The sequence below is a fragment of the Phocoena phocoena genome, chromosome 10, assembly GCF_963924675.1.
Source record: "Phocoena phocoena chromosome 10, mPhoPho1.1, whole genome shotgun sequence".
In the NCBI taxonomy this organism is placed as follows: domain Eukaryota; kingdom Metazoa; phylum Chordata; class Mammalia; order Artiodactyla; family Phocoenidae; genus Phocoena; species Phocoena phocoena.
The window spans coordinates 53,282,854-53,305,077 of NC_089228.1; the positions used below are offsets into that span (position 1 = coordinate 53,282,854).

Consider the following 22,224-nt stretch of genomic DNA (forward strand, 5'->3'; position numbering starts at 1 on the left):
TGAGATTTTGGGGGGGGGGTGGTTGTGGGGAACAGCAAGGTCCAGGTTGGGCCTGTGACCTCTGTGGATTCCTCAAGGGATTTGGTCTAAACTCAAATTTTACAGATTCAGATGGGACAGAGATCTGCTGGAAGAGGGGATTGTGAGCCCTTCCAGAAGGCATAACTGATTCCATAGAGCAGGTGGGAGTCTGGGGCTGCAGACTGTGGTTGAAACTAGTGCAAAGCAAAGGTGGATTGAACACTCCTTGGGTGCCCCGTGCACATCCTGTCCTCAAGGATGTTAGACAAGATTTGTACATTGAGAGAGAAGCTTGCTGAGATCGTTGTGAAGTTTCTATGATTCTTAAAGAATTATTTAAATGGTTCCAGTAGAGCTGTTTGTTGAACCAAGAGGAGACGTGGTTTGTGGTTGCGGTTTGTGTGCCCCCGGGATAGAGAATTGCCTCACGACAGACACCCACGTGCCTGCCACTGGGTTCAAGGACGAGAACATTCTCATGGCCTGCGTTCCTGCTCACGGATGCATAACCTCCCCCCAGGTCACTGCGTTGTCTTGTACTTCCTCCACAAGTGGCTTCTTGGTGTTATAATGATACAGTGGACATCTTGAACTCACAGCTTTTTCCTTGATTGATTCATTTTATTAGGTTGAATTTCCAGCGTCAGTCACAACAAGCACGGATTAACAGTGCTGTGCTTAAGCTCCTTCTTCTAAAGGGGAAATTTGCCCAGGTCCACGTGGTTGTCGCTGCCAAGAGATGAACCTCGGCTCACGGTTTCTGACTCTCCTGCAAGCTGGGCCATTTATTTATTTATTTATTTACTTACTTACTTACTTATTTATGGTACGCTGGCCTCTCACTCTTGTGGCCTCTCCCGTTGCGGAGCCCAGGCTCCAGATGCGCAGGCTCAGCGGCCATGGCTCACGGGCCCAGCCGCTCCGCGGCATGTGGGATCCTCCCGGACCAGGGCACGAACCCATGTCCCCTGCATCAGCAGGCGGACTCTCAACCATTGTGCCACCAGAGAAGCCCAGGGGCCCTTTTTTAAAAAAAAATATTTTTATTAAAAATAAATTTTTATTGAAGTATAGTTGATTTACAATGTTCTGTTAGTTTCAGGTGTAGAGCAAAGTGATTCATATATATATATATATATATATATATATATATATATTCTTTTTCAGAGGGTTTTCCATTATAGGTTATTACGAAATATTGAGTAGAGTTCCCTGTACTATAACAGTAGGTCCTTGTTGTTTATTTTATATATAGTAGTGTGTATCTGTTAATCCCAACCTCCATATTTATCCCTCCCACCCACCTTTCCCCTTTGGTAACCATGTTTGTTTTCTATGTCTGTGAGTCTATTTCTGTTTTGTAAGTAGGTTCACTTGTATCATTTGTTTTAATGAGTGCCTTTCCTGGTGTCCCAAGCACCATGAGATGCACAGGAAGGGAGCTGGCCCTTTAAGGAAACCAGGGGGAGCATTCCGTGGGCCTTTGGCAGTGTGAATCCTCTCCTGCTCATTTTGTAAGGCTGGATTTTTATGTACTTCCCCTGGTTTCCTTGAAGGATTGCACAGGTCACTCTCAGGTAGTTTTGGCCTCCCTTCCTTGCTTGTTTGCACCGGGTAGGTTTCCCAGACTGAGAACAGAGTATTATGTAGATGACTCTCAAGGTTATTAGGTTAACTGATGTTTCTTTGGAGAAGTGGAACCTGCTCTGGCCTTCCATATCGGACGGAGGCCTGCTGTGCTTCCCTTTGTGGGGAAGGGACCATTGCTCTTTAGGGGGACCCTTTGACTTTCTCGATGGGTGATCAATTGTTTCCAAATTCTAAGATCCCAATCCAAAGATAAGTTATTTACTTCTAGATTGATGCAACTTTAGCCGTAATTAATTGTTCTCTCAATCCTGAGTGCAGATCTTCTTTTTTTTTTCCTTTCCCCAAAGTAGTTTATCGTCTTAATTATGTTAATGGCAGAAAAGGCAGCCCTGACTGATGGCTCAATAAATCTGCAGTAGCGATTGCAGCCATTTGGCTGCCATAAGTCTCAGCAGCTGGGCCATCGCTCACCGCTCAGTTGGAGGCAGACAGTCCAGTTAGTCCTCACCACTTTGTGGCTCCCTGTCTGCAGTGTCCACTGCCCAAGAAACAGATGATTAAGTGACTTATTGGCAAAGGGACCAACAAGAAGTCAGGGAGATCATAGAAGAGAGAGAATCCACTTTAATGAAATGTCTTGCCCACAGTGGTCAATGTGCTGGCTTGAAAGGACATAGGTTGGGTATTCTGCACAAACACCAGCAAGAGATGAAAGGGGAGATGGTCACCCCACTCCTGCCCATTCTCCTCCATCTCTCTGGGAATTCTACTTTTCCCAGCACAGACAACGCCACAGCATCACTGTCAAGTGCAGAATACATGCCTCGAGGGTTGAACCTGTTGTTGGCTGTGAGACCACATTCCCTGTGTCTTTCATTTCAGGAGGGTTGTCTTTGACAGTAAGTTCTCAGGTATTGCATCCCTAGTAGAGCCTTTTTTTTTTTCTTTTTCTTCCAACTCTTTATTTAGCACATCTTCCAATCTACAGTAGAGTTGCAAGAATAGAACAATGAACTTCCACATATATGCTTCACCTTTATTGGCCAATTGTTAACATTATGCCACTTTGTATTTTTCTTTCTTCTTTCCCCTCTCCCACTCTCTCCCTGCTTCTTCTCTATGTCCGCCACACAGCAGGTACACACGCACATGTACGTATGTGTTTATTTTTTGATGAGCCATTTCAGAGTAGGTCGTAGACATGACACTTTTCCCTGACATCCATCAGTGAGTGGACCTCAATGGGCTATCAATGACCTAACAAGGTCATTCTCCTACACGACACATTTGTCACCCTGGAGAAATTTAACATGGCTTTGATACTGTTTCTTACACGCCCATAGTAAAATTCCCCCCCAGTTGTGCCAATAATGCTCTTTATAGCATTGATAAGAGCAAAAAGAGCCCTGTGGATGCTACAATGTGGGTGCGTGATGGGTACAGCGAAGGGGGGGGTGGATGTAGGAGGAGGTGTCAGAAAAGACCTCACGGAGGAGTTTACCTCCTATGAGCTGAGTAGCTGTTTCTCACTTAGACGAGGGCAGGAGGGAGGGCAGCAAAAGGAAACAGGAGTGAACTCGTGTGTGTGTGTGTGTGTGTGTGTGTGTGTGTACGTACTTGTGAGGGGAGGGCTGGGGCAGAAAGTGAGGGATACTGTGGGACTGGAGGAGGTGGGGGCCAGGCTGGACTTTGTGTCTTACAGAGATTTTAGAAAGATGACTCCAGCTGTGGTGTGGAGAAGAAATAGTGGCAGGCGTGACAGCTGGAAGGCGGGTTAGGAAGCGTCAGCTGTATTTTTCCAGACAGGGGGCACCGTGAGTGTTCTTAGTTGCCTGTGGTCTCCCTCCCATCTGCACATTAATGACAGTCTTTGGGTTGGTGGATTGCCTTGTCATCCAGGAAGAGTAGAACGGACTAGAAGGTGGGGCTCTCGTCCCACCTTTTCCCCCTGGGCCGCCTCTTGACCCCTGCGTGTTAGGGACAGGAGAGGGGGTGGCCCAGCCATCCCGGTTCTGACGTCCAGTGACCGCTCACCTCCCTCGTCCTCTGAGGGAAAGAAGATGCTCTCGTTGGCCCGAAGCAGAGAACTGTGATGTGTCGGGTGATGGACAGAACTCGGGGGGCAGTTGGGAGCCCTGAGGTTCCCCACATTCTCCTACACCTTCCCTGCCTTCTCCCCAGTCTGTCCCCTCACCTGTGAGACCAGGGCCTTGACCTGCAGCATCCCGAAGGGGCCTTCGGGTTCTGATGCTGAGCGATTTGGGATTCTGAGTGGGGTTCTTTTTTCTATTTGTTTTGTTTTAATCCTTCAGCTTCTGAGTTCAGAAATGCTAAGTTAGGGGAAATGCCTTAAACTCTTGCCCTTTTCCAAAGTACCCCATGAGAGCGTAAACATCCACCCGATTCTTTCCTTTTAATTTCAGTCTCGGGTGCAGCCCTGACCAGAGGTGGGATTGTTGTCGGAGACGCCCCATCCCACGGGGTGGGGGAGGAGGAACCCGGGTCTTGGGACCGTCTTCACGTGGAGCTCCTCAGTGTAACTCTGCACCCCACCCCTGCCCTCCATCAGAGGGCCCCCTGCCCGGGAGGGAGCTCAGGAATGCAGTGTTTCAGGGAGGTCTGGAGATGCGGACCTTGGTGGCTTCTTTACTTTGCAATTGATTTGGTCGCATGGGCCGGGGGTGGGGGTGGGGGGGAGTTCCAAGGTTGCTGAAATCCACAGCCTCAACCTGCACAGCCTGGGTGGGGAGCATTCCTGGGGGGACCTTGAGTGGCTCTGTGGGGGGCAGGCATGGGAGGCGCAGCCAGGCCCCCGTGAGGCTCATGAGAAGGGCAGGCCTCACAGGGCGCGGGGACGGCAGCTGAACTTGACCTGTTCCCACGCAGAGACGTAGGAGGTCATAGCAGTGGCGTCTGAAGGCGGTTCTGAGCCAGGATGCACTTTTCCCGGCCATCTCAGATGCTCAGATACTCAAGTTTGTCAAGTTGTGGCTCAAAGAAACTTAGGAAATCTCCATTAATTTGCATAGCTGTGTTTTAAATAACGTTTCTTCTTCTAGTTTATTATAAAAGTAAAGCAGAAAGACACTCAGAAGGAATGTAGAAATCACTCACTTCTGACACCCAGAGAGACATGTTAGATTGGGAGTGTTGCTGTGATACCTGGGTTGTGTGACATGCTCATTTTATATCTGGCTGCTTTGCGACCTAGCGAGGGTGCATTGACCTCTGACATAGTTTTCAAGTGGGACAGAAAAGCATTAGAAGGGGTACCAACCTCACCTCCCCAGCGGGCTGGGCTTCCCCCAGTTTCCTCTGAAATCTCTGTGCTTTGCTGCTTTCATATCCACCTGTCTGTCTCATGTCCGCCTGTCTGTCGGGACACCTCACTTCCACGGTATCTCCATCTTTCCCTAGGAAGGGTCCCAGCAGGCTGAAGTGGGGGCCAGGTCACAGATCTGTGTGTGGTATTATTGGTTAGCAATGCTTTTGTGGGAGTTGGGGCCTATGATGTGACAGAAGGACAGACCTGGCCATGTAGTGAGGAGTGTAAACCAGCTGCGTGACCTCGGTCAACCCCTTCCCTTACCCGGACGGTTCAAGGGGGAGCCAGCGGGTCAGGGCTGGGCTTCCAGCTTCAGAACTCCGTGACTGCCACCACGAGAAGCAGAGTGAGACGCTCCAGGGCAACGCAAGCTTGTCTTTTTGCAGCCGAGGGGTGGAATGGTAATACGTCATCAGAACACTGCGGCGGGGGGGGGGGGGGTGATAGCATATCAGGGATGGTGAGGGCTTACCAGCTTCCCAGAAAGTCCATCATTTGCTTTAAGTGACCTAATTCTTGGGTTCTAGGCACTTGGGTTGTATGGTGCCTGAGGGACCACTTGGATCCACTTTGGACCAACGAGGAGTCCCTTAGTGCCTGACAGAGCATCCACGTTTCTATCTGTCTTCAGTAATGGGGCCAATGACACACTGAGGGGATGGCCCCTGTGCCAGTCCATTTACCAGAAGCTTCAGTATTAAGTACCAGCCTACTTCTTTGTAACTTCTGCTCATTTCTTCTGACCCAGCCTAGGGGGCAGCCTCTACCCATGGCCCCTCTTCTCCATGGCAGCCACTGTGGACACTGCCCGCTAGCTGGCCTTGCCTCCGGAGACGTTTGTCGGGCCCTTTCCACATTCCTTCCCTGCCCTGATCCTGTGAGGGTTTATACGCTGCTCTTCCTACAGAGATCTCCAAACAGATGTTCTTAGTGGTGGGTCCTGCTCTACCTGGGCCCCGCTTTGACGCAGCACCAACGAGCCCCCGTATCTGTGTTTGTGGGAACACACTGAGCATCCCCCTTGGTCGTGCCTGATGGCAGGAAGGATACGAAGAAGCCCTTTGGAGCTATTTGCTTCACGTCTCTAAATGATGGGGTGTGAAAGAGGGCTGCGTGTTAGCAGGGCACTGGCCGTGGAGGGAGGGACAGAGGCTGCTGTTTCAGCCCAGGTGAGCAGAGAGGACAATGGCTCAGAGCAGTCTAATCCATGAAGCTGGGTTGGCGTTGGATGTCCTTTCCTCTGATTTGTCACGTGTGCGCAAATCAGAGGAACTGGTCCCTGGTACCCGCCCTTACGACCTTGCTTGACGTTTTCCTTTCTAGCTTTCTCCTGCACCCACAGGGCTTGCTGTCTGACTTTGTCTCCTCTGGCCGCAGGTGGTGCTTCCCACGTTCATTCTCGAGAAGCGGTCCTTGCTGGAGATGTACGCAGACTTCCTGGCACACCCAGACCTGCTGCTGGCTGTCACCACAGGGGCCACGCCACAGGACAGGGTCATCGGCTTCGTGGAGTATTACCTCACCGCCTTCCACGAGGGCCGCAAAGGCACCCTGGCCAAGAAACCCTACAACCCCATCATCGGCGAGACGTTCCACTGCTCCTGGGAGGTTCCCAAGGACAGGTTCAAGCCCAAGAGGACTGCGACTCCTACTCCCTCCGGCCATGAGCACCCGATGGCCGACGACCCTTCCAAGAACTACAAAATGCGGTTCGTGGCCGAGCAGGTGTCCCACCACCCGCCCATCTCCTGCTTCTACTGTGAGTGCAAGGAGAAGAGGCTGTGCATCAACACTCACATATGGACCAAAAGCAAGTTCATGGGCATGTCCGTGGGGGTCTCAATGATCGGGGAAGGTAAGCCAAATCGCTGGGTGGAGTTGGGCTCTGACCAAGGGACATTTGTGTACCTGATGGACACTTGAGGATTTGTGTGTGGAGGCCTTTGTTTTTGTTTCGTTACGGAATTGGGAGTAAGTGGGCGAGTTGGAAATATGGATGGGTTTTGCTATTTGGGAGCCAGGCTCTGGTCATTTCCCAAAGCGGCCGAGGTGATGGGGTAAGTGGGATGCAGCTGTTTGCCTCTTAGGCTGCCCACCTGGATCTTCACCTGCTAGTAGTGTGTGAGCCGCCTTACAGATCCTTTTCTTTCCAGCTCTGTATGAATATTAGAGTTGGCTGCAAATCTATGAAAACACATTTTTCTTCATTCTCACCAGTTTCTGGCTCACAGACAATGAAGATCATAGTGCTGCCTATTCAAAATCTGCTCATAAATAATTCCCGAGGCAAATCTCTGGACGCTGGGCTTGCAGTTCTGAAGGGAAAACCCAGTATAATCAGACCACTCCTGGATCACACGTTTCTCTATTAGCAGACAGCTGTGAATGAAGGTTATTCATTGTTTGAGGGAAACTATAATCATCCTTGTCAAATTCAGGAACCTGTGTTAGTGGTTCTTCAACTTCTTTTGAGTCATAAATCCCCGTGAGATTCTGGCTGTAGACTCTCAGGAAAAAGAAAAATCCAGCACAGAATGTGGCTTTCAGTTTCAGGGCATACACGGCTCCTTGGAAGCCCTTTCCAAACCCCAGGAGATGAGAACACCTTTCATTGACTTAGCACGCTCTGATTGAGCACCTACTGGTTGCCAGCCATTGCCTTGGGAGCCATGGGTACTTGAATGAGCAAAACAGACAGAAGAATCTCTGTTCTCACAGAGCTCTCTCTTCTGCTGGGGAAATACAATATAGTGCTTTGGAAGGTGCTAGGTTCTATGGAGAAAAATTAAGGCGGGAAGGGACCTGGGAATAAAATAAAGGATCTAGGAATGGCGGGGAGAGAGCAGTGGGACTTTGGGATGGGTTGGGGTGGCGGCTGGGAAGACGTCACCGAGAAGGTGACAGCTGAGCAAAGACCCAGGGGGAGATGAAGGACCCAAGAAGGTGATGATGAGCAGGCTTTGTCGATTACCCAGAGAGTGTGTCTTGGTGGAGAGAACAAGGCCAGAGGCAGAGGGGCCAGAGGCAGGGGCATCCCTGCATGCTGGTCTGAGACAGGAAGCCTGTGTGGCTGGAGCTGGGAGAAGGGAAGTGGGAGGGAGAAGATGCCGTCGGAGAGGTGACTGGGTCCAGGTCACGTGGGGCCTCAAGGGGCCACCGGCAGGGGTGTTGGCGTCCCACTAAGTGAGCTGCCAAGTCCTTGCGGGCTTTGAGCAGAAGAGTATCATGATCTGACTTTCAGTTTAGCAAGGTTGTTCCAGCTGCTTGTTGAAACTAGACCATAAGAGGGGGAAGGCGACGCAAGGAGACCAGTTAGGAGATTATGATAATAATCCAGGCAAAAGGCGATGGTGGTTTGAACCAGGGCAGGAGTGGTGCGGAGGTAACACAGGCTGGGAATCTGGATGAATTCTGAAGTGGAGAGATCACATGTGGGGTATGAGTGAAAGGTGATGCCAAGGCTTTTTTTTTTTTTTTTAAAGATATTACATAATCATTGACGCTATTCCCTACATTGTGCACTGCATACCCATGCCTCATTTATTTTGCACCTGGAAGTATGTACCTCTTAATCTCCCTCATCTAATTCTCGTCTCCCCTCTGGCAACCACCTGTTTGTTCTGTGAATCTATGACTCCGTTCTGTTATGTTTGTTCATTCGTTTTAGATTCCACCTATAAGTGAAATCTTACAGCATTTGTCTTTCTCCGACTTACTTCACTTAGCACAATACCTTCTAGGTCCATCGCTGTTGTCACAAATGGCAGAATTTCGTTCATTTTTATGATTGAATAATATTTCATGGTATATTTATACCACAATTTCTTTATCCATTTGTCTGTTGATGGGCACTTAGATTGTTTCCATATCTTGGTTATTATAACTAAGGCTGCTATGAACAGAGGGGTGCGTATATCTCTTTTAATTAGTGTTTTCATTTTCTTTGGATAAATACCCAGAAGTGGAATTGCTGGATTGTACGGTGGTTCTATTTTTAGTTTTTTGGGAACCTCCGTACTGTTCTCCGTAGCGGCTGCAACAGTTTACATCCTACCAACAGTGCAGGAGGGTTCCCTTTTCTCCACACGCTCTCCAGCATTTGTTACCTGTGATCTTTTTGATGATGGCCGTTCTGACAGGTGTGAGGTGATACATCACTGTGGTTTTGATTTATATTTCGCCGATGATTCGTGACGTCGAGCATCTTTTCATGTGCCTCTTGGCCATCTGTATGTCTGCTTTGGAAAAATGTCTATTCAGGTCCTCTGCCTATTTTTCAATCGGGCTGTCTGGTTTTGTTTGATGTTGAGTTGTACGCGTTCTTTGTATATTTTGGATATTAACCCCTCATCGGACACATCTGGATTGGATGTGAGGTATGAGAGCAAGGTGATACCAGGCTTTTGACCTGAGCAACTAGAAGGATGGAATAGCCATTAACTAAGGTGGGGAAGACTCAAGGGGGGATTCGTTTGGAGAGAGAGCACAGGAGCCCAGTTAGGTTGTGTTGGGGTTTAGACATTTGAGAGGGGGGCTTGAGCAAGAAGTGTCTCTACAGGCCAGAGTTCTGGGTGAGGTCCCGGCTGAGGTTAAAGCTTGTCATGTAAAGCCTGGAGACTTCGTGTCAGTGTCGCGTGAAGGGTCGGCCTCTGATGTTCGGGATCTCGACTGCCCTGTTCCTTCCAGGCAGCCGGTAGGGGTTGCAGCCTTCCTTCACTCTGCACAGCGCTGGACAAACTCTTCAGGCTGTGCGTGTGTGGGACACCACGTAACACCCTCTGCTGAGACCCTCGGCCGTAGCATCCCTGGAGCAGAGCTGGTATTTGCTGCCCTCACTTCTTCTCTCTGCTTGAAAGTTCTACTTAGAACTTCTCAGTGAAGAAAGCAGAAGGAAGATTCTGGAGAGAGATTGTGGAAGGCCCCTTCCTGGCCACCCCCTACCCCCATGTATTCCTGCTGTCGACGGGCCTGGAGAGGGTCAGGGGACCGTCTCTCATTCTTGTGAGGCTTTAAGTTTGTCTCAGTCCTTTCAGTAGCTACGTCCCCCTTTCTTTCATACTAATTAAATGTGAGCTCTGTAACACACAATTTTTCTGATTTTTCACACAGAATGCTTCTAAGAATCTCCAGACTTCAAAGCCAAGGGTTCTGGTTCCTGTCCTCAGGGCTCCTTTGGGGTGTGGGTTATGGGGAGGGCGGGTGGGGGAGGTGGGTTGTTTTTCGTTCCTCACTCCATTCCCTGCACTGATCCAGCACCTTCCATGCATTTGTTGATAGGGCATGAAGTGACATTTTTTTCCCACCTTTCATTTTTCTTTTCTTTTTTTTTTTTTTTAACTTTTGGCTGCTGTGCAGCTTGTAGGATCTTAATTTCCCAGCCAGGGATCAAACCCGCGCCCCCTGCATTGGAAGCGATGAGTCTTAACCACTGGACTGACAGAGAAGTCCCTCCAACCCTTCATTTTAAACATTAGATGGGTCCACTTGAAATTTTGTATGTAAATACATGGGCTTACATTTTAAATTATTGCCCTATGTCTGTGGCCTATTTGGCTATGGTAAAATGCCATTATCAAGTGCTTCATTATGCCTTGAATTCCCCGAGGTTGTAGCTCAGAGACCTCCCCCGAATGGTCCCTCAGCCCTGACACTGAAAGTCCCTAAACGTGACACTGTTGAGCCACCCCCAAGATGACATCCATCCGTGGATGGAAGCAGAGGCGCCTCTGCTTGGTACCCACCCTCACCGCTTGGGACACAGCTCATCCAGCTTCTCTTGAAACCCCTCCCCACCAGAACTCCAGACCAGCGCCCAGTAAATGGCACAGCCTCTGAAATGGGTCTGTGGGGACAGGCAGGGACCCGTTTGCCCATGAATGCCGGCACTGTGGGCCCTGAAGACCAGTTCCCCGGAGCTGCTTTCCGTGATTCTGTGCTTTCTTTCCAGAGTCAACGCCCTGTCGGAATATTTTGGTTCCTCAGAGTTATTTTAAATTTATCAGTTTGAAAATCTTAATGCTTGGCCTTACGTTTATTGATAAATCAATTTGTGGGATTTAAAGCAAAAATCTCCCAGCATGAGGACTAGCTATGTCCCGGAAAGATGGATTATTCAGTGTTTTTCAGCTTCTCTCAGCTCCTAGGCTAATTAAAAAGGAGCTTTCATTTGTGAGCCCGTTTGCAAGTCTAGTTTTAATATAGTCTTTTATTCATTATTAGGGACAGATTTTTGTATGCAATCCTGAAAAAAGAGTCCTGGGAAGGCATAATTACCGGTGATTTAACGAGTGAGTGCACGTTTATGGATTTTCAGAAAAAGAGCCTGGGAGTGTGGTCTTGCCAGTGCTTTAAACCAGCCTTGCTCTGGGGCTCACTTTTCTGATTTCTGTGGACTTGCGGGAAGTTTCACCTTGGTTTGGAAGAGGTTTTTCTGAAGATGAGGGGGAGGAGGGATCCCCCATGTGCATCAGCCGTCAGCAGGTTTTGTGATTTCTTCCTTGTTCCCAAGTGGAAGTACCACTGCTGAGAATTCACCTGCCAAGAGATGGGGGTGTGATCAGGATTCCAGCGGTGTAGCAGGCTGCGTGCCCTTAGCTGAGATTCAGTGTTGCCTTTTTTACAGCCCCGTGAGGTGCGGGTACCATTATCCCTGCATCACGGATGAGGCAGCTGAGGGGCAGAGAACTTAAGGTCACCAGGCTGGCGAGGGACGGAGGAGTTGGAATGATCCTCTAAGATCTCATCTAGGGCTTTTAAAAAATGGTGGCGTATGCTCCAGGTAAGTATGTTCTAAAGAAAATATCAGTGGCATGATCCTACCTCACCAAGTTTATATTCGTGAATGAGACCAGGAAGACTCAGCACGTGGCGCCCGTGGCTGTCACGTGGTCCTGGCCCGCTGAGAGAGGCCACCACAGGATGTGCAAATGGGTGGGGGTCCCCAAAGTACGGCAGGTCAAAGGCTGGAAAGGCTGACAACAGAGGGGGACATCGTAGACATCGGGGGTGGGGCAGTGCTGTCAGGGGACATTTGTGCCACTGGGAGGACTTTACTGCCACACAGTCCATCAGCATGGAGGGTAAAGATGGGGGACAAAGAGCTGCCTTCTCTGCGCCCTTGAAGGCAGGTGACAGAGGGACCGGCAGCCTCCTCCTCAGGGTCTCAGGGCCCCTCCCGCTGCCACAGGCCCTGAGGCTATGAGGATGCGGCTGGCACTCAGGGAACCAGAGGCTTGCGAGTAGAACTGGGGCGGAGGGGTGGGTGGGGAGTCTGCTGGAGCCTCTCTCTTTCCAACTTCCACTTCCGGTTCCTCTTGACTGTTGGTGTCAGACCTATTCGGCGTGAACTTTACCACCTGCTTCGCTCTCTTCTTAGCAGCCTAATTCTAGGAAAGACACAAAGTACGCTTGGAAACAAAAAGTGTACCAGGCCTGGCCATTCTTCCTCCAGGGTCCTGAGCACAAGCTGTAAGAAGCGACACATTGGTGTCGAATCCTCCTTGCAGACACAGGTCCACCCTTGTGCATCACAGGACAGGGCCTCAGCAGTCACCTGGGGCAGCTCTGCCCCCTGAACTGCGGGGAGGGATAAGTGACAGAGGGAGGGTGTTCGGTGGCCCAAGGCTTGGCTTTGGGAAAGATGGTGTAATTTCATTGGGAGCTCTGGCGAGTGGGGAGGTGGGGAGAAGTCAGTGTGCTCTGATATTCAGTGTATTTGGTGTAGTGGAGCCGTGCTGTCTGTGCATTTATGTTACATGTATTCAATTCTCTTCCTGGTTAAGGAGAGAGATGTAAATGTTGCTGCGATCTCTGCCCCTTAGTCCTGCCCACGCGATTGTGAGTGACCTGAGTCTGCTTTTTCTCGGGGTGGGGGTGTCTTGTCTCCTGCCTGTGCCCATGTGTGAGTATCCTGCCTCCCTGGGGGAGGTCACGACCCCCAGACGCACATGGGCCCGTCCCCTGGGGTTTCCACACCGGCCCCCTGTGTCTGTGGGTCAGCAGGTGTAACTTTGCTGGACTTACCTGGGGGTGAGGTTGCGGGTTCTGGACAAGCCTGGTTTATTCCAAAAACTGTGGCTCATGGGCGATGCAAGGAGTTTTTCAGGGTAAATTGAGTGACTCCTGAGTACATCTTCATATTGACTTTGGAAACTCAGCATTCTTGATCCCTTTGTACCTTTAGTCCCCTCTCCTCAGACTCTCCTGGAGAGCTCCCCAGGGCTGAAAGGGACACACACACATACACTGTCTCTCTGCTGGGCAGATTCTAGCTCTGTTGATTGATTGATTTTTTTTAATTTATTTTAATTTTATTGAAGTGTAGCTGATTTACAGTGTTGTGTTAATTTCTGCTATACAACAAAGTGACTCAGTTATAAGTAGATGTGTGTGTGCATGTGTGTGTGTGTGTGTGTGTGTAGATATACATTCTTTTCCATATTCTTTTCCGTTATGGTTTATTACAGGATGTTGAATAGAGTTCCCCGTGCTATACAGTAGGACCTTGTTGTTTATCCATCCTATGTATAATAGTTTGCATCTGCTAATCCCAAACTCCCACTCCATCCCTCTCCCAACCCCCCTCCTCCTTGGCAACCACAGGTCTGTTCTCTATGTCTGTGAATCTGTTTCATAGATAAGTTCATTTGTGTCATATTTTAGGTTCCACATATAAGTGATATCATATGATATTTGTCTTTATCTGACTGACTTCACTCAGTATGATCAACTCTAGGTCCATCCCTGTTGCTGAAAATGGCATTATTTCATTCTTTTTTAGGGCTGAGTAATCTAGCTCTGTTGATTGACAGGCTTATCTAGTCTCAGAGAGAAGTACCGACCAGTCAAATTACTTAACCCCCTGAGTTTCCGTTTCCACCTCCTTATTTAAAAAATGATAATAATTAATGCTGCCTTGAGTAGCTGTGAAGCTCACAGAAGACACTGCACGTGAAGCCCCTGGAAGTGCTGGGTGGCCAGGAAGGGTCCCCCAGGGCACATGGAGCCCCCTCCTCGCTCTTTCCAGTGGAGGAACCAGGGGCCCAGGGAGGGGACATCACTAACACCTCCAGTCACATAGTTCTGGCCGAAGGACAGAACTGACCTTCCTGAGGCTCTTGCTGCACTTGACCAATGCAGGCCCAGAGTGGGCAGGAATAGAGCTGGGAGGGCTTTTCTACAGGGAGCGAAGCCCCACTGCGGGGTGGGAGGCCAAGAAGGCCCCTCACACAGAGCAAACCTCAGTGAGCCAGGCATGTTGGTTCCCAGGCCTCTGCCAGCCCAGGAGGTGCTGCCCTCAGCAGAGGGGGTCCTGTGGGTGCCCGACCGGACAAGCCAGAGCAGGGGCTAGCTGTCAGTGCACCAGCTGTACAGCAGCCCCAGGAGATGGCGCCTGTCGGGGTAGTTCACGGCAGCCTTTGAGAACTTGTTCAAAACTGTGATTCCTTTCCCTAGAAAAAGAGACAAGCCCACGTCATTTTGCATTGTTTCAAGAGGATCAGATCTCTCCGAGACTAGTACTTGGCTCCCAGCCTGGAGAACCTCTGATCAAGGGGTGGGTGCCCCCCCGGTGGTGACAGCAGCTGTGTACTCTTGCTTTGTAACTTCCTAAAAACCTTTGAGGTTGTCTCTGCTGCTCTCAGGATAAAGGCAGAACTCCTTAACAGGCTTTTTCGAAGTTTAAAGATGAGGCCTGGCCCCTGTAGACCTGGGCAGCCTCCATACCTATACCCACCACTTCCCTTTCTTCCCTGGGGCCCTTTTCTCAGACCCCCGTGCTCACCCGGCTCATTCCCACCACAGGGCCTTTGCACATGCCTCCCCCTGCTTCTACTTTCCCTCCCCTCTTCCCCAACTCAACTCTTACCCAGCTCGAGTGTCCCTTCCACCGGGAAGCCTCCCCTCCCAGCTCAGCCCCTGCTGCTGGAGGCCCGGGGCACCTCCCCCTCCCACCCCATCACAGTCACAGTTTTGTGTTTGCAAGTGCTTCATTCACGCCCACCTTTCTCTTTGGCTCCTTGAGGGCAGAGAGCGGGTCTGTCTTGCTCACCATGTGTTCTCAGCATCTCTGATGCAGTGGAGATGCAGCAAATAGATAAATGGCACATGGGTGGCCGGCCTTTGCGGAGGTGGGAGGCGTGACGTCTGTTGCAGGAGTGTGTTTGGTTTCTCATCTTTGCATCTTCTGGTCCCCAGTGATGCCCAAAGCTCAGCTTCTCTGTGCACTGGTGCTGAATTGAATCTCGGAGACATAGTTTTGGGTGAAGTAGAAAAGGACAGCTTTATTGCTTTGCCAGGCAAAGGGGGACACAGCGGGCTCCTGCCCTCGAAAACTGTGTGTCCCAATTGGGGAGGATTTGATGAGGAGTTTTATAGCAATGGTTCAAGGGTGGGGTTGCTGACAAGATTAGGGTGTGTGCAGGGTCTCAGGTGCTATTAGGTCTCCGTGGTACGAGGGGCCTCTCACTGCTGTGGCCTCTCCCGTTGCGGAGCACAGGCTCCGGACACACAGGCTCAGCCGCCATGGCTCACGGGCCTAGCTGCTCCGCGGCATGTGGGATCTTCCCGGACCGGGGCACGAACCCGTGTCCCCTGCATCGGCAGGCAGACTCTCAACCACTTCGCCACCAGGGAAGCCCAGGTCTCCTAATCTTGATGAGCTTCTCTGTTCCTTTAATCTTTTGCCTTCGGTGGTTTCTTGGCTGTGCCTCCCTTGATTAGCAACTGTTGCAATCTGCCCTTTGGAACTCAGGGAAGGTCATGGAGGCTACAAGAAACGGAAGACAAAAAGGCCTCCATGCCCTGGAGCCCCTCAGGGTCCTCCTCGGTTTCACCAGCTGCGCTTTCCTTGTGTGCGAGCCTAACCCTTCCCTCCTGTCTTCCTCAGGTGTGCTGCGGCTCCTGGAGCACGGGGAGGAGTATGTGTTCACCCTGCCCAGTGCCTACGCCCGGTCCATCCTCACCATCCCTTGGGTGGAGCTCGGAGGAAAAGTCAGCATCACCTGCGCCAAGACTGGGTACTCAGCGACAGTGATCTTCCACACAAAGCCTTTCTACGGGGGGAAGGTACACAGGTAGGAGGGGCCAGGGAGACTCCGTCTCTGTCCGAACACGATGCCCCAGGTTTCTTGTCTGCATCAGAAGACTGGGTTCCAGCCGTGGGATGAGTTGAAAAATCAAGATCAATTTAACAGATCTGTTTCAGATGACATGTCTCACCGGCGGCGTCTTGAACCCAACCCCAGTCTGGTGATGTGTTGGCGGAACTTGCCCCAGAGAACAAAGGGCTTCTGGCGTTATCGTAACCTCTCGCTTCCAAGGCCGGAGGCCTGACCTGCACTGATGCAGTTTTTCTGTGAGCTCCATGCAACATCCCGAATCCTGCATCTATGAGAGCAGGACCGTTTCTCTCCTTTTGGAAGCTGGGAAGCAGTCCTAAGAAACAGAAGGAGAGGCCCGCTGTTTGAGGGGAGCATCACCTCGTTTTTATGGCTCTAGTTATAAATTTCCCCCTTTGGAGCAGATCACTGGATAATAAGCAAGCCCCCATCTTTGACCATTTTCTTGGAAAGCTTTTCCGGATGGTGTTCATGTGGGGTGCTGGAGTGTCCCCTGGAAAGTAGGCACCTTCAGTGGCCGTTTTGGAGCCAAACATACCAGCCCCCAAGAGCTGATTATGCGCGTTTCTCCCCAGCTCCACGGCCCCTCATGCCCCAGTGGTAGCTTGAGATCCGCTGTGGGTGGGGCAGCACAGAAACTGGCAAAAGCTGTAAACCAGGCGTTTTCCCTCCTGGCAAGCCCGTTGTTAAAGCGTTACCAGCACAGCACGGATACCCTTCCGCTGTGTGCCGTTGGGAGGATTCCTGATGCCGCCTGGGCTCCCGGTGGTGTTCAGGCTCAGGGAGAAAAATTCCAGACCTAGGTTTGAAAATACCAAATTCATCCCGAGCTTCGCCATTAGCAAAAGAGGAACCGGGGCTTCCCTGGTGGCGCAGTGGTTGGGGGTCCGCCTGCCGATGCAAGGGACACGGGTTCATGCCCCGGTCCGGGAAGATCCCACATGCTGCGGAGCGGCTGGGCCCGTGAGCCATGGCGGCTGAGCCTGTGCTTCCGGAGCCTGTGCTCCGCAACAGGAGAGGTCGCAGCAGTGAGAGCCCCCCCCACACCAAAAAAAGAAAAAGAGGCCCTGGGCTCCTCCATCTCCTGTTTCTGCTGTGTTACTCTGCCTGCAGCAGGCTCCTGGGGAGAGGGAGGTGGGCTCTGCTTTCACCCAGAGCTGACACCCGGAGCCCCCGGGCCGGGTGGGTGAGGCAAAGGGCCACACATCTCCACCAGGGGCCCTTGTGAAGCCAGGCTGGAGGGGTTCGACCTTGTTTAGTGATTGAAAAGTTCCCCCCTAGACTCTCACACTCTTTTGGTGGTTGAAATGTACACTGTTAGTTGCTATTTGAGGGAGGAGAAGGGTATATATATATATATTTTTTAAGTTTTATATATGTGTGTGTATATATATATATATATATATATATTTATATTTTGCGGCACACAGGCCTCTCACTGTTGTGGCCTCTCCTGTTGCGGAGCACAGGCTCCGGATGCGCAGGCTCAGCGGCCATGGCTCACGGGCCCAGCTGCTCCGCGGCATGGGGGATCCTCCTGGACCGGGGCACGAACCCGTGTCCCCTGCATTGACAGGCGGACTCTCAACCACTATGCCACCAGGGAAGCCCTAAAGTTTTATATATATTTGTTATTGGAGTATAATTGCTTTAGAATCTTGTGTTAGTTTCTGCTATACAGTGAAGTGACTCAGCTATATGTATACATATATCCCCTCCCTCTTGGACCCCCTCCCCCCTCCCCCTCCCCCTCCCCTCCCCCTCCCCCCTCCCCTCCCCCCTCCCCCCTCCCCCCTCCCCTCCCCCCTCCCCCCATCTAGGCCATCGCATAGCACTGCACTGAGCTCCCTGTGCTATACAGCAGCTTCCCACTATCTACTTTACAATGTTGTAGTGTATTTATGTCAAACCTAACCTCCCAATTCATCCCACCCTCCCCTTTGCTCCCTGCATCCCGTGTCCACACATCCGTTCCCTATATCTGCCTTTTCTATTCCTGCCCTGCAAATAGATTCATCTATACCATTTTTCTAGATTCCACATATATGCGTTAATATACGATATTTGTTCTTCTCTTTCTGACTGACTTCACTCGGTATGACAGTCTCTAGGTCCATCCACGTCTCTACAAATGACCCAATTTCATTTCTTTTTATGGCTAATATTCCATTATATATATGTGCCACATCTTCTTTATCCATTCATCTGTCGATGGACACTAAGGTTGCTTTCATGTCCTGGCCATTGTAAATAGTGCTGCAGTGAACATTGGGGTCCATGTGTCTTTTTAAATTATGGTTTTCTCAGGGTATATGCCCAGTAGTGGGATGGCTGGGTCATATGGTAGTTAGTTCTACTTTAAATGACACAGTAGACCAGATACACTTAATTGATATTTATATTTTGTTTTTACTGAGTTTTGTGATTTCCACCCCAATAATAACATCTTATAAAACCTTGGCATTTTTATCAAAACTAAGAAATTGATGAAATTCAACTAAACAAATCACAGTATATAGTGTATACAATATAGTGTAAAACATGTATAATTTTCAGCCACCTATCTAATTTATTGTCAAAAATCAATAAAATATTGAAAACAAACTAAGAAATTGGGGGGATAAATTAGGACTTTGGGATGGACATATATACACTACTATATATAAAATAGGTAAACAACAAGGACCTACTGTATAGCACAGGGAACTATGTTCAATATCTTGTAATAACCTATAAGGGAAAAGAATCTGAAAAAGTGTGTGTGTGTGTGTGTGTGTGTGTGTGTGTGTAACTGAATCACTTTGCTGTATACTTGAAACTAACACAACATTGTAAATTAACTATACTTCAATTGAAAAAAAACTAAGAAATTAACATTGCTGCATTCCTATGAGCTAATTTACAGACTTTATTCAGATCCTACCTGTTTTCCCACTGATGCTTTCTTTATTCTGCTCAAGGATATTAGATCACATTTTAAGAGCTAATCTTTGAGCAAAAAGCAACCCCATAAAAAAAATGTCTACATGTGAGGATGCCTTTTGAAGTCGGTCTCTGTTCTAATAACCTTGCAAAGCGTGTTTATTCAATGCTTCATTAATTCAGGGTCACAGCAGAAGTGAAGCACAACCCGACCAACACCATTGTGTGCAAAGCCCACGGGGAGTGGAATGGGACCCTAGAGTTCACCTACAACAACGGGGAGACCAAGGTCATTGACACGACCATGCTGCCAGTGTACCCCAAGAAGATCCGACCCCTGGAGAAGCAGGGCCCCATGGAGTCCAGGTGGGGACCAGGCCATGTGCTCCTCTCCAAGCTTTGTTGTCCTCAGCACTTGACCCAAGGGGCAGAGAGGAAGCCCAATGCAAAGGGGCCAGGAATCATTCCTTTGGAAACTTGAATTGTCCTCTGTGTGTCACTTAGGTGTAGATCCTTTGTTTAGTTGCTCTGCAGTCATGGGGTGGAGTGTGAAAACAGCCCACCCAGACTTTAATGCCTGTCCTAAAAGAGTTTGTCAACTCTGTGGGTCTGTTACTTAATTGCAAAGTTAAATACAGAGGAATGCTAGTAATCAAAGAGCTGTGCGGCAAAGCAATGAGATACTTTTTTTTTTCTTACCAGATTAGCAACATAATTCAAAAAAATGCAGTGCCTGCAAGGCTGTGATAAAATTAACACTCTATGCCCTGTGCTTCCAGTAGGAAGGTGTCGTGCAGGTTAGCTGCGTGGATCAGTAGCTTTAAATTTGTGAGTTCACCTCTTGTAGTCCATTTCTGGGAATCTCATCTAAGGGAAAATTCTTCAATTCACAAAAGGTTTTAAATATGAAATTTGGGTATTTAAAAAAAAAACTAAAAAGTAAGAAAAAGAAACCATCTAACCGTGCAACAATTGGAAAACAGTTAAGTGAATTATGGTGAATTCATTCTATCATGTGAATATCCCGCAAGCCACTTAAAGTGATGTTTATGCAGGTACAGAAGCAGAATCTTCTGGAAATATGCCATTTAATTTTTTAATCCAGGAGGTCAGCCAGCTACGGCCCATGGGCCAGATCACATCTCTGGCTGATTTTTGTAAATTTTTACAGGAACACAGCTGCGTCCATTTGTTTGTATCTTGTTTGTGGCTGCCCTCTGGCTACAATAGCAGTGAAACAGTTGCGACCAAGACCAAATGGCCTGTAGAGCCTAAAACTTTTAGTCTCTGGCCCTTTACAGAGAATGTTTGCTGGCCCCGCTCTTATCTAAAAGCATGCTGCTCTGTCGAAAGAGGATATAGGGTTAAAGTGAAATTACAGATGATTCTTTGAAAGGGTTTGCCATTACAGGAAGAGTTTGTAACGAAATTGGAAAGGTGCTTTTTATGTGGAAACAAAGCAGGGATACCAGTGTGTATAAATCATACATTATCAACGAGTTTAATAGAAAGAGGGCTGCAGTGTCCTGGAAACTTGGCTTTGTGGTAGGATTAGTCCACTCGTTCTTGTTGATCAGAGTGTAACCTTCTCTGAGTCCAAATGGAGGGCGTGAACCCAGCCCTTTGGGCTGTGAAGGAAGGAATCCCTCCCCTGGCCTCTGACGACACCTCCCCAGAATCAGGAGCCCTGTGGTTGCTGTCACAGCACCGCTTGTTTCTGGTATGGCTGTTGACAACAGAACTATGATTCCTTTGAGCTGTTATTCCAAGACTGTTGAGTAGGTTAGCTGCTCCTCATTAAGCCTTGCTGGGAGTGGAATGGATGGAGGATGGAGTCTGCAACCAGAGAGAGGGGCGTATCGCCTCTTCTCGTCTCGCATACGTGGACTTTACTGGAACCTGGACCTGGGCTGTTGACAAACCCAGCAGCCCACCTTGTTCTCCGAGGCGGGAATGGCCTTGAGGTGTAGCGCCTGCCACTCAGAGCACCTGAGCCCAGCCACCTGTGCCAGGCCTCACCTGAGGAGGCGAAGGAGGGCCCGCCTAGTGGTCTCAGCCCCACAGTGGCCCGGCCCCCACCAGCCCCTGTGGAGGGGAACCCCTGCCCCATTAAGGAGAGAGTGAAGCTGCTCTTACATCGGCCCACTGCTGTCAATGTGCTTGCGATGCTCAGAGCCCGGCCCGCGCAGGCATCCTGCTCGGGCTGGAGCCCTCCCCACGGCAATGCTGGCCACACCCGGCCCAGCCATCACCTGGCCCTTGGCCACCGGGACCTCCGCTTCTAGCAATGGCTCCCCTGGGCTTCCTTTTAGCTTTTCTTGCCGACTTGCCCCCACCCTCTCCTCCCTGGAGGCTTTTCTGCCTTTCCCTTTGTCCTGAAGTTCAGAGCCTTCGGAAGCAGAGCCCCTCCAGGGGGTTCTTGGTGGGTATCTGGGCATAGCCATTGACCTGTGGGCCGGCTCTTTGCTCACCACCCCATCTGCAGTCCCTGGGGCTCTCTACCCTCTAAATTTGGGGCCACTATTTTATGATGGGCCTTATCAGGGGAGGTCCTGCCCTGAGAGCACCCCGACCCTGGATGTCCGGGCACCCAGTCCTTCCCTCAGAGCCAGGTGTGTGTTGAGGGTTCAGGTGATGGAAAAGACTGATTTGACCAGGCACCCAGCCCTCCCTGTCCCCTTCGCCACCTTCCTTTCCTGTTTTAGGCCATCTTTTCCCCTCTTAAGTCAGCTGTCAGGGAGTGGTAGAAAGAGCAAGGGCTGTGAGGCTGGTAGGACCTGGCTTTCTCCCACCTTCCAGAGGTTTCTCCTGTGTAAGTTCGGAGCCAGGGTGCCACTGTACCCTCTGCATGGTGGGGTGCTGGGTGGCGGTGGGCAGGCTGGCCTTGCAGCCAGAGCCCGGGCCCCATCGGTTCCTGGGCTCGGGTCCCCCAGGAGGGCTGCTGTCCTGGATGCACTGGCCACTCCCCTGCGGGCTCCTGGCCCAGGATCTAACGGGGAGCTTCTGCTCGGCCCCAGCTGCAGAGACATCATGCCCCCAAAGCCTGGTTCCCTTGTGCAGAATACTGACTGGTCCTGATGTGCCGAAGTGAGGAAGTGTCGACACCCCCTTCACCTCAGTGCTGGTCCCCTCCCTCCAGCACAGAGTGGGACTGGAGGGGGCACCCCGGCTTCCTGAGGAGGGAAGCTGCCGCCTTCTCCAGTGAATGAAGGAGTGAGTGAGTGAATGAATGAATGTGTCTAACTTTGC

General features: G+C 50.2%; 1 protein-coding gene across 2 annotated transcripts in view; it reads left to right on the forward strand.

The window, feature by feature from the left end:
* The window catches only part of OSBPL10 (oxysterol binding protein like 10), a 281,519-nt gene that overhangs the window by 255,875 nt on the left and 3,420 nt on the right, over positions 1-22,224 (forward strand). For both annotated transcript variants that reach the window (XM_065885061.1, XM_065885062.1), the window contains 3 exons: positions 6,314-6,791; positions 15,822-16,008; positions 19,159-19,341. In XM_065885061.1, coding sequence (XP_065741133.1) covers positions 6,314-6,791; positions 15,822-16,008; positions 19,159-19,341 — 848 coding nt within the window. The remainder of the gene's footprint in view (positions 1-6,313; positions 6,792-15,821; positions 16,009-19,158; positions 19,342-22,224) is intronic.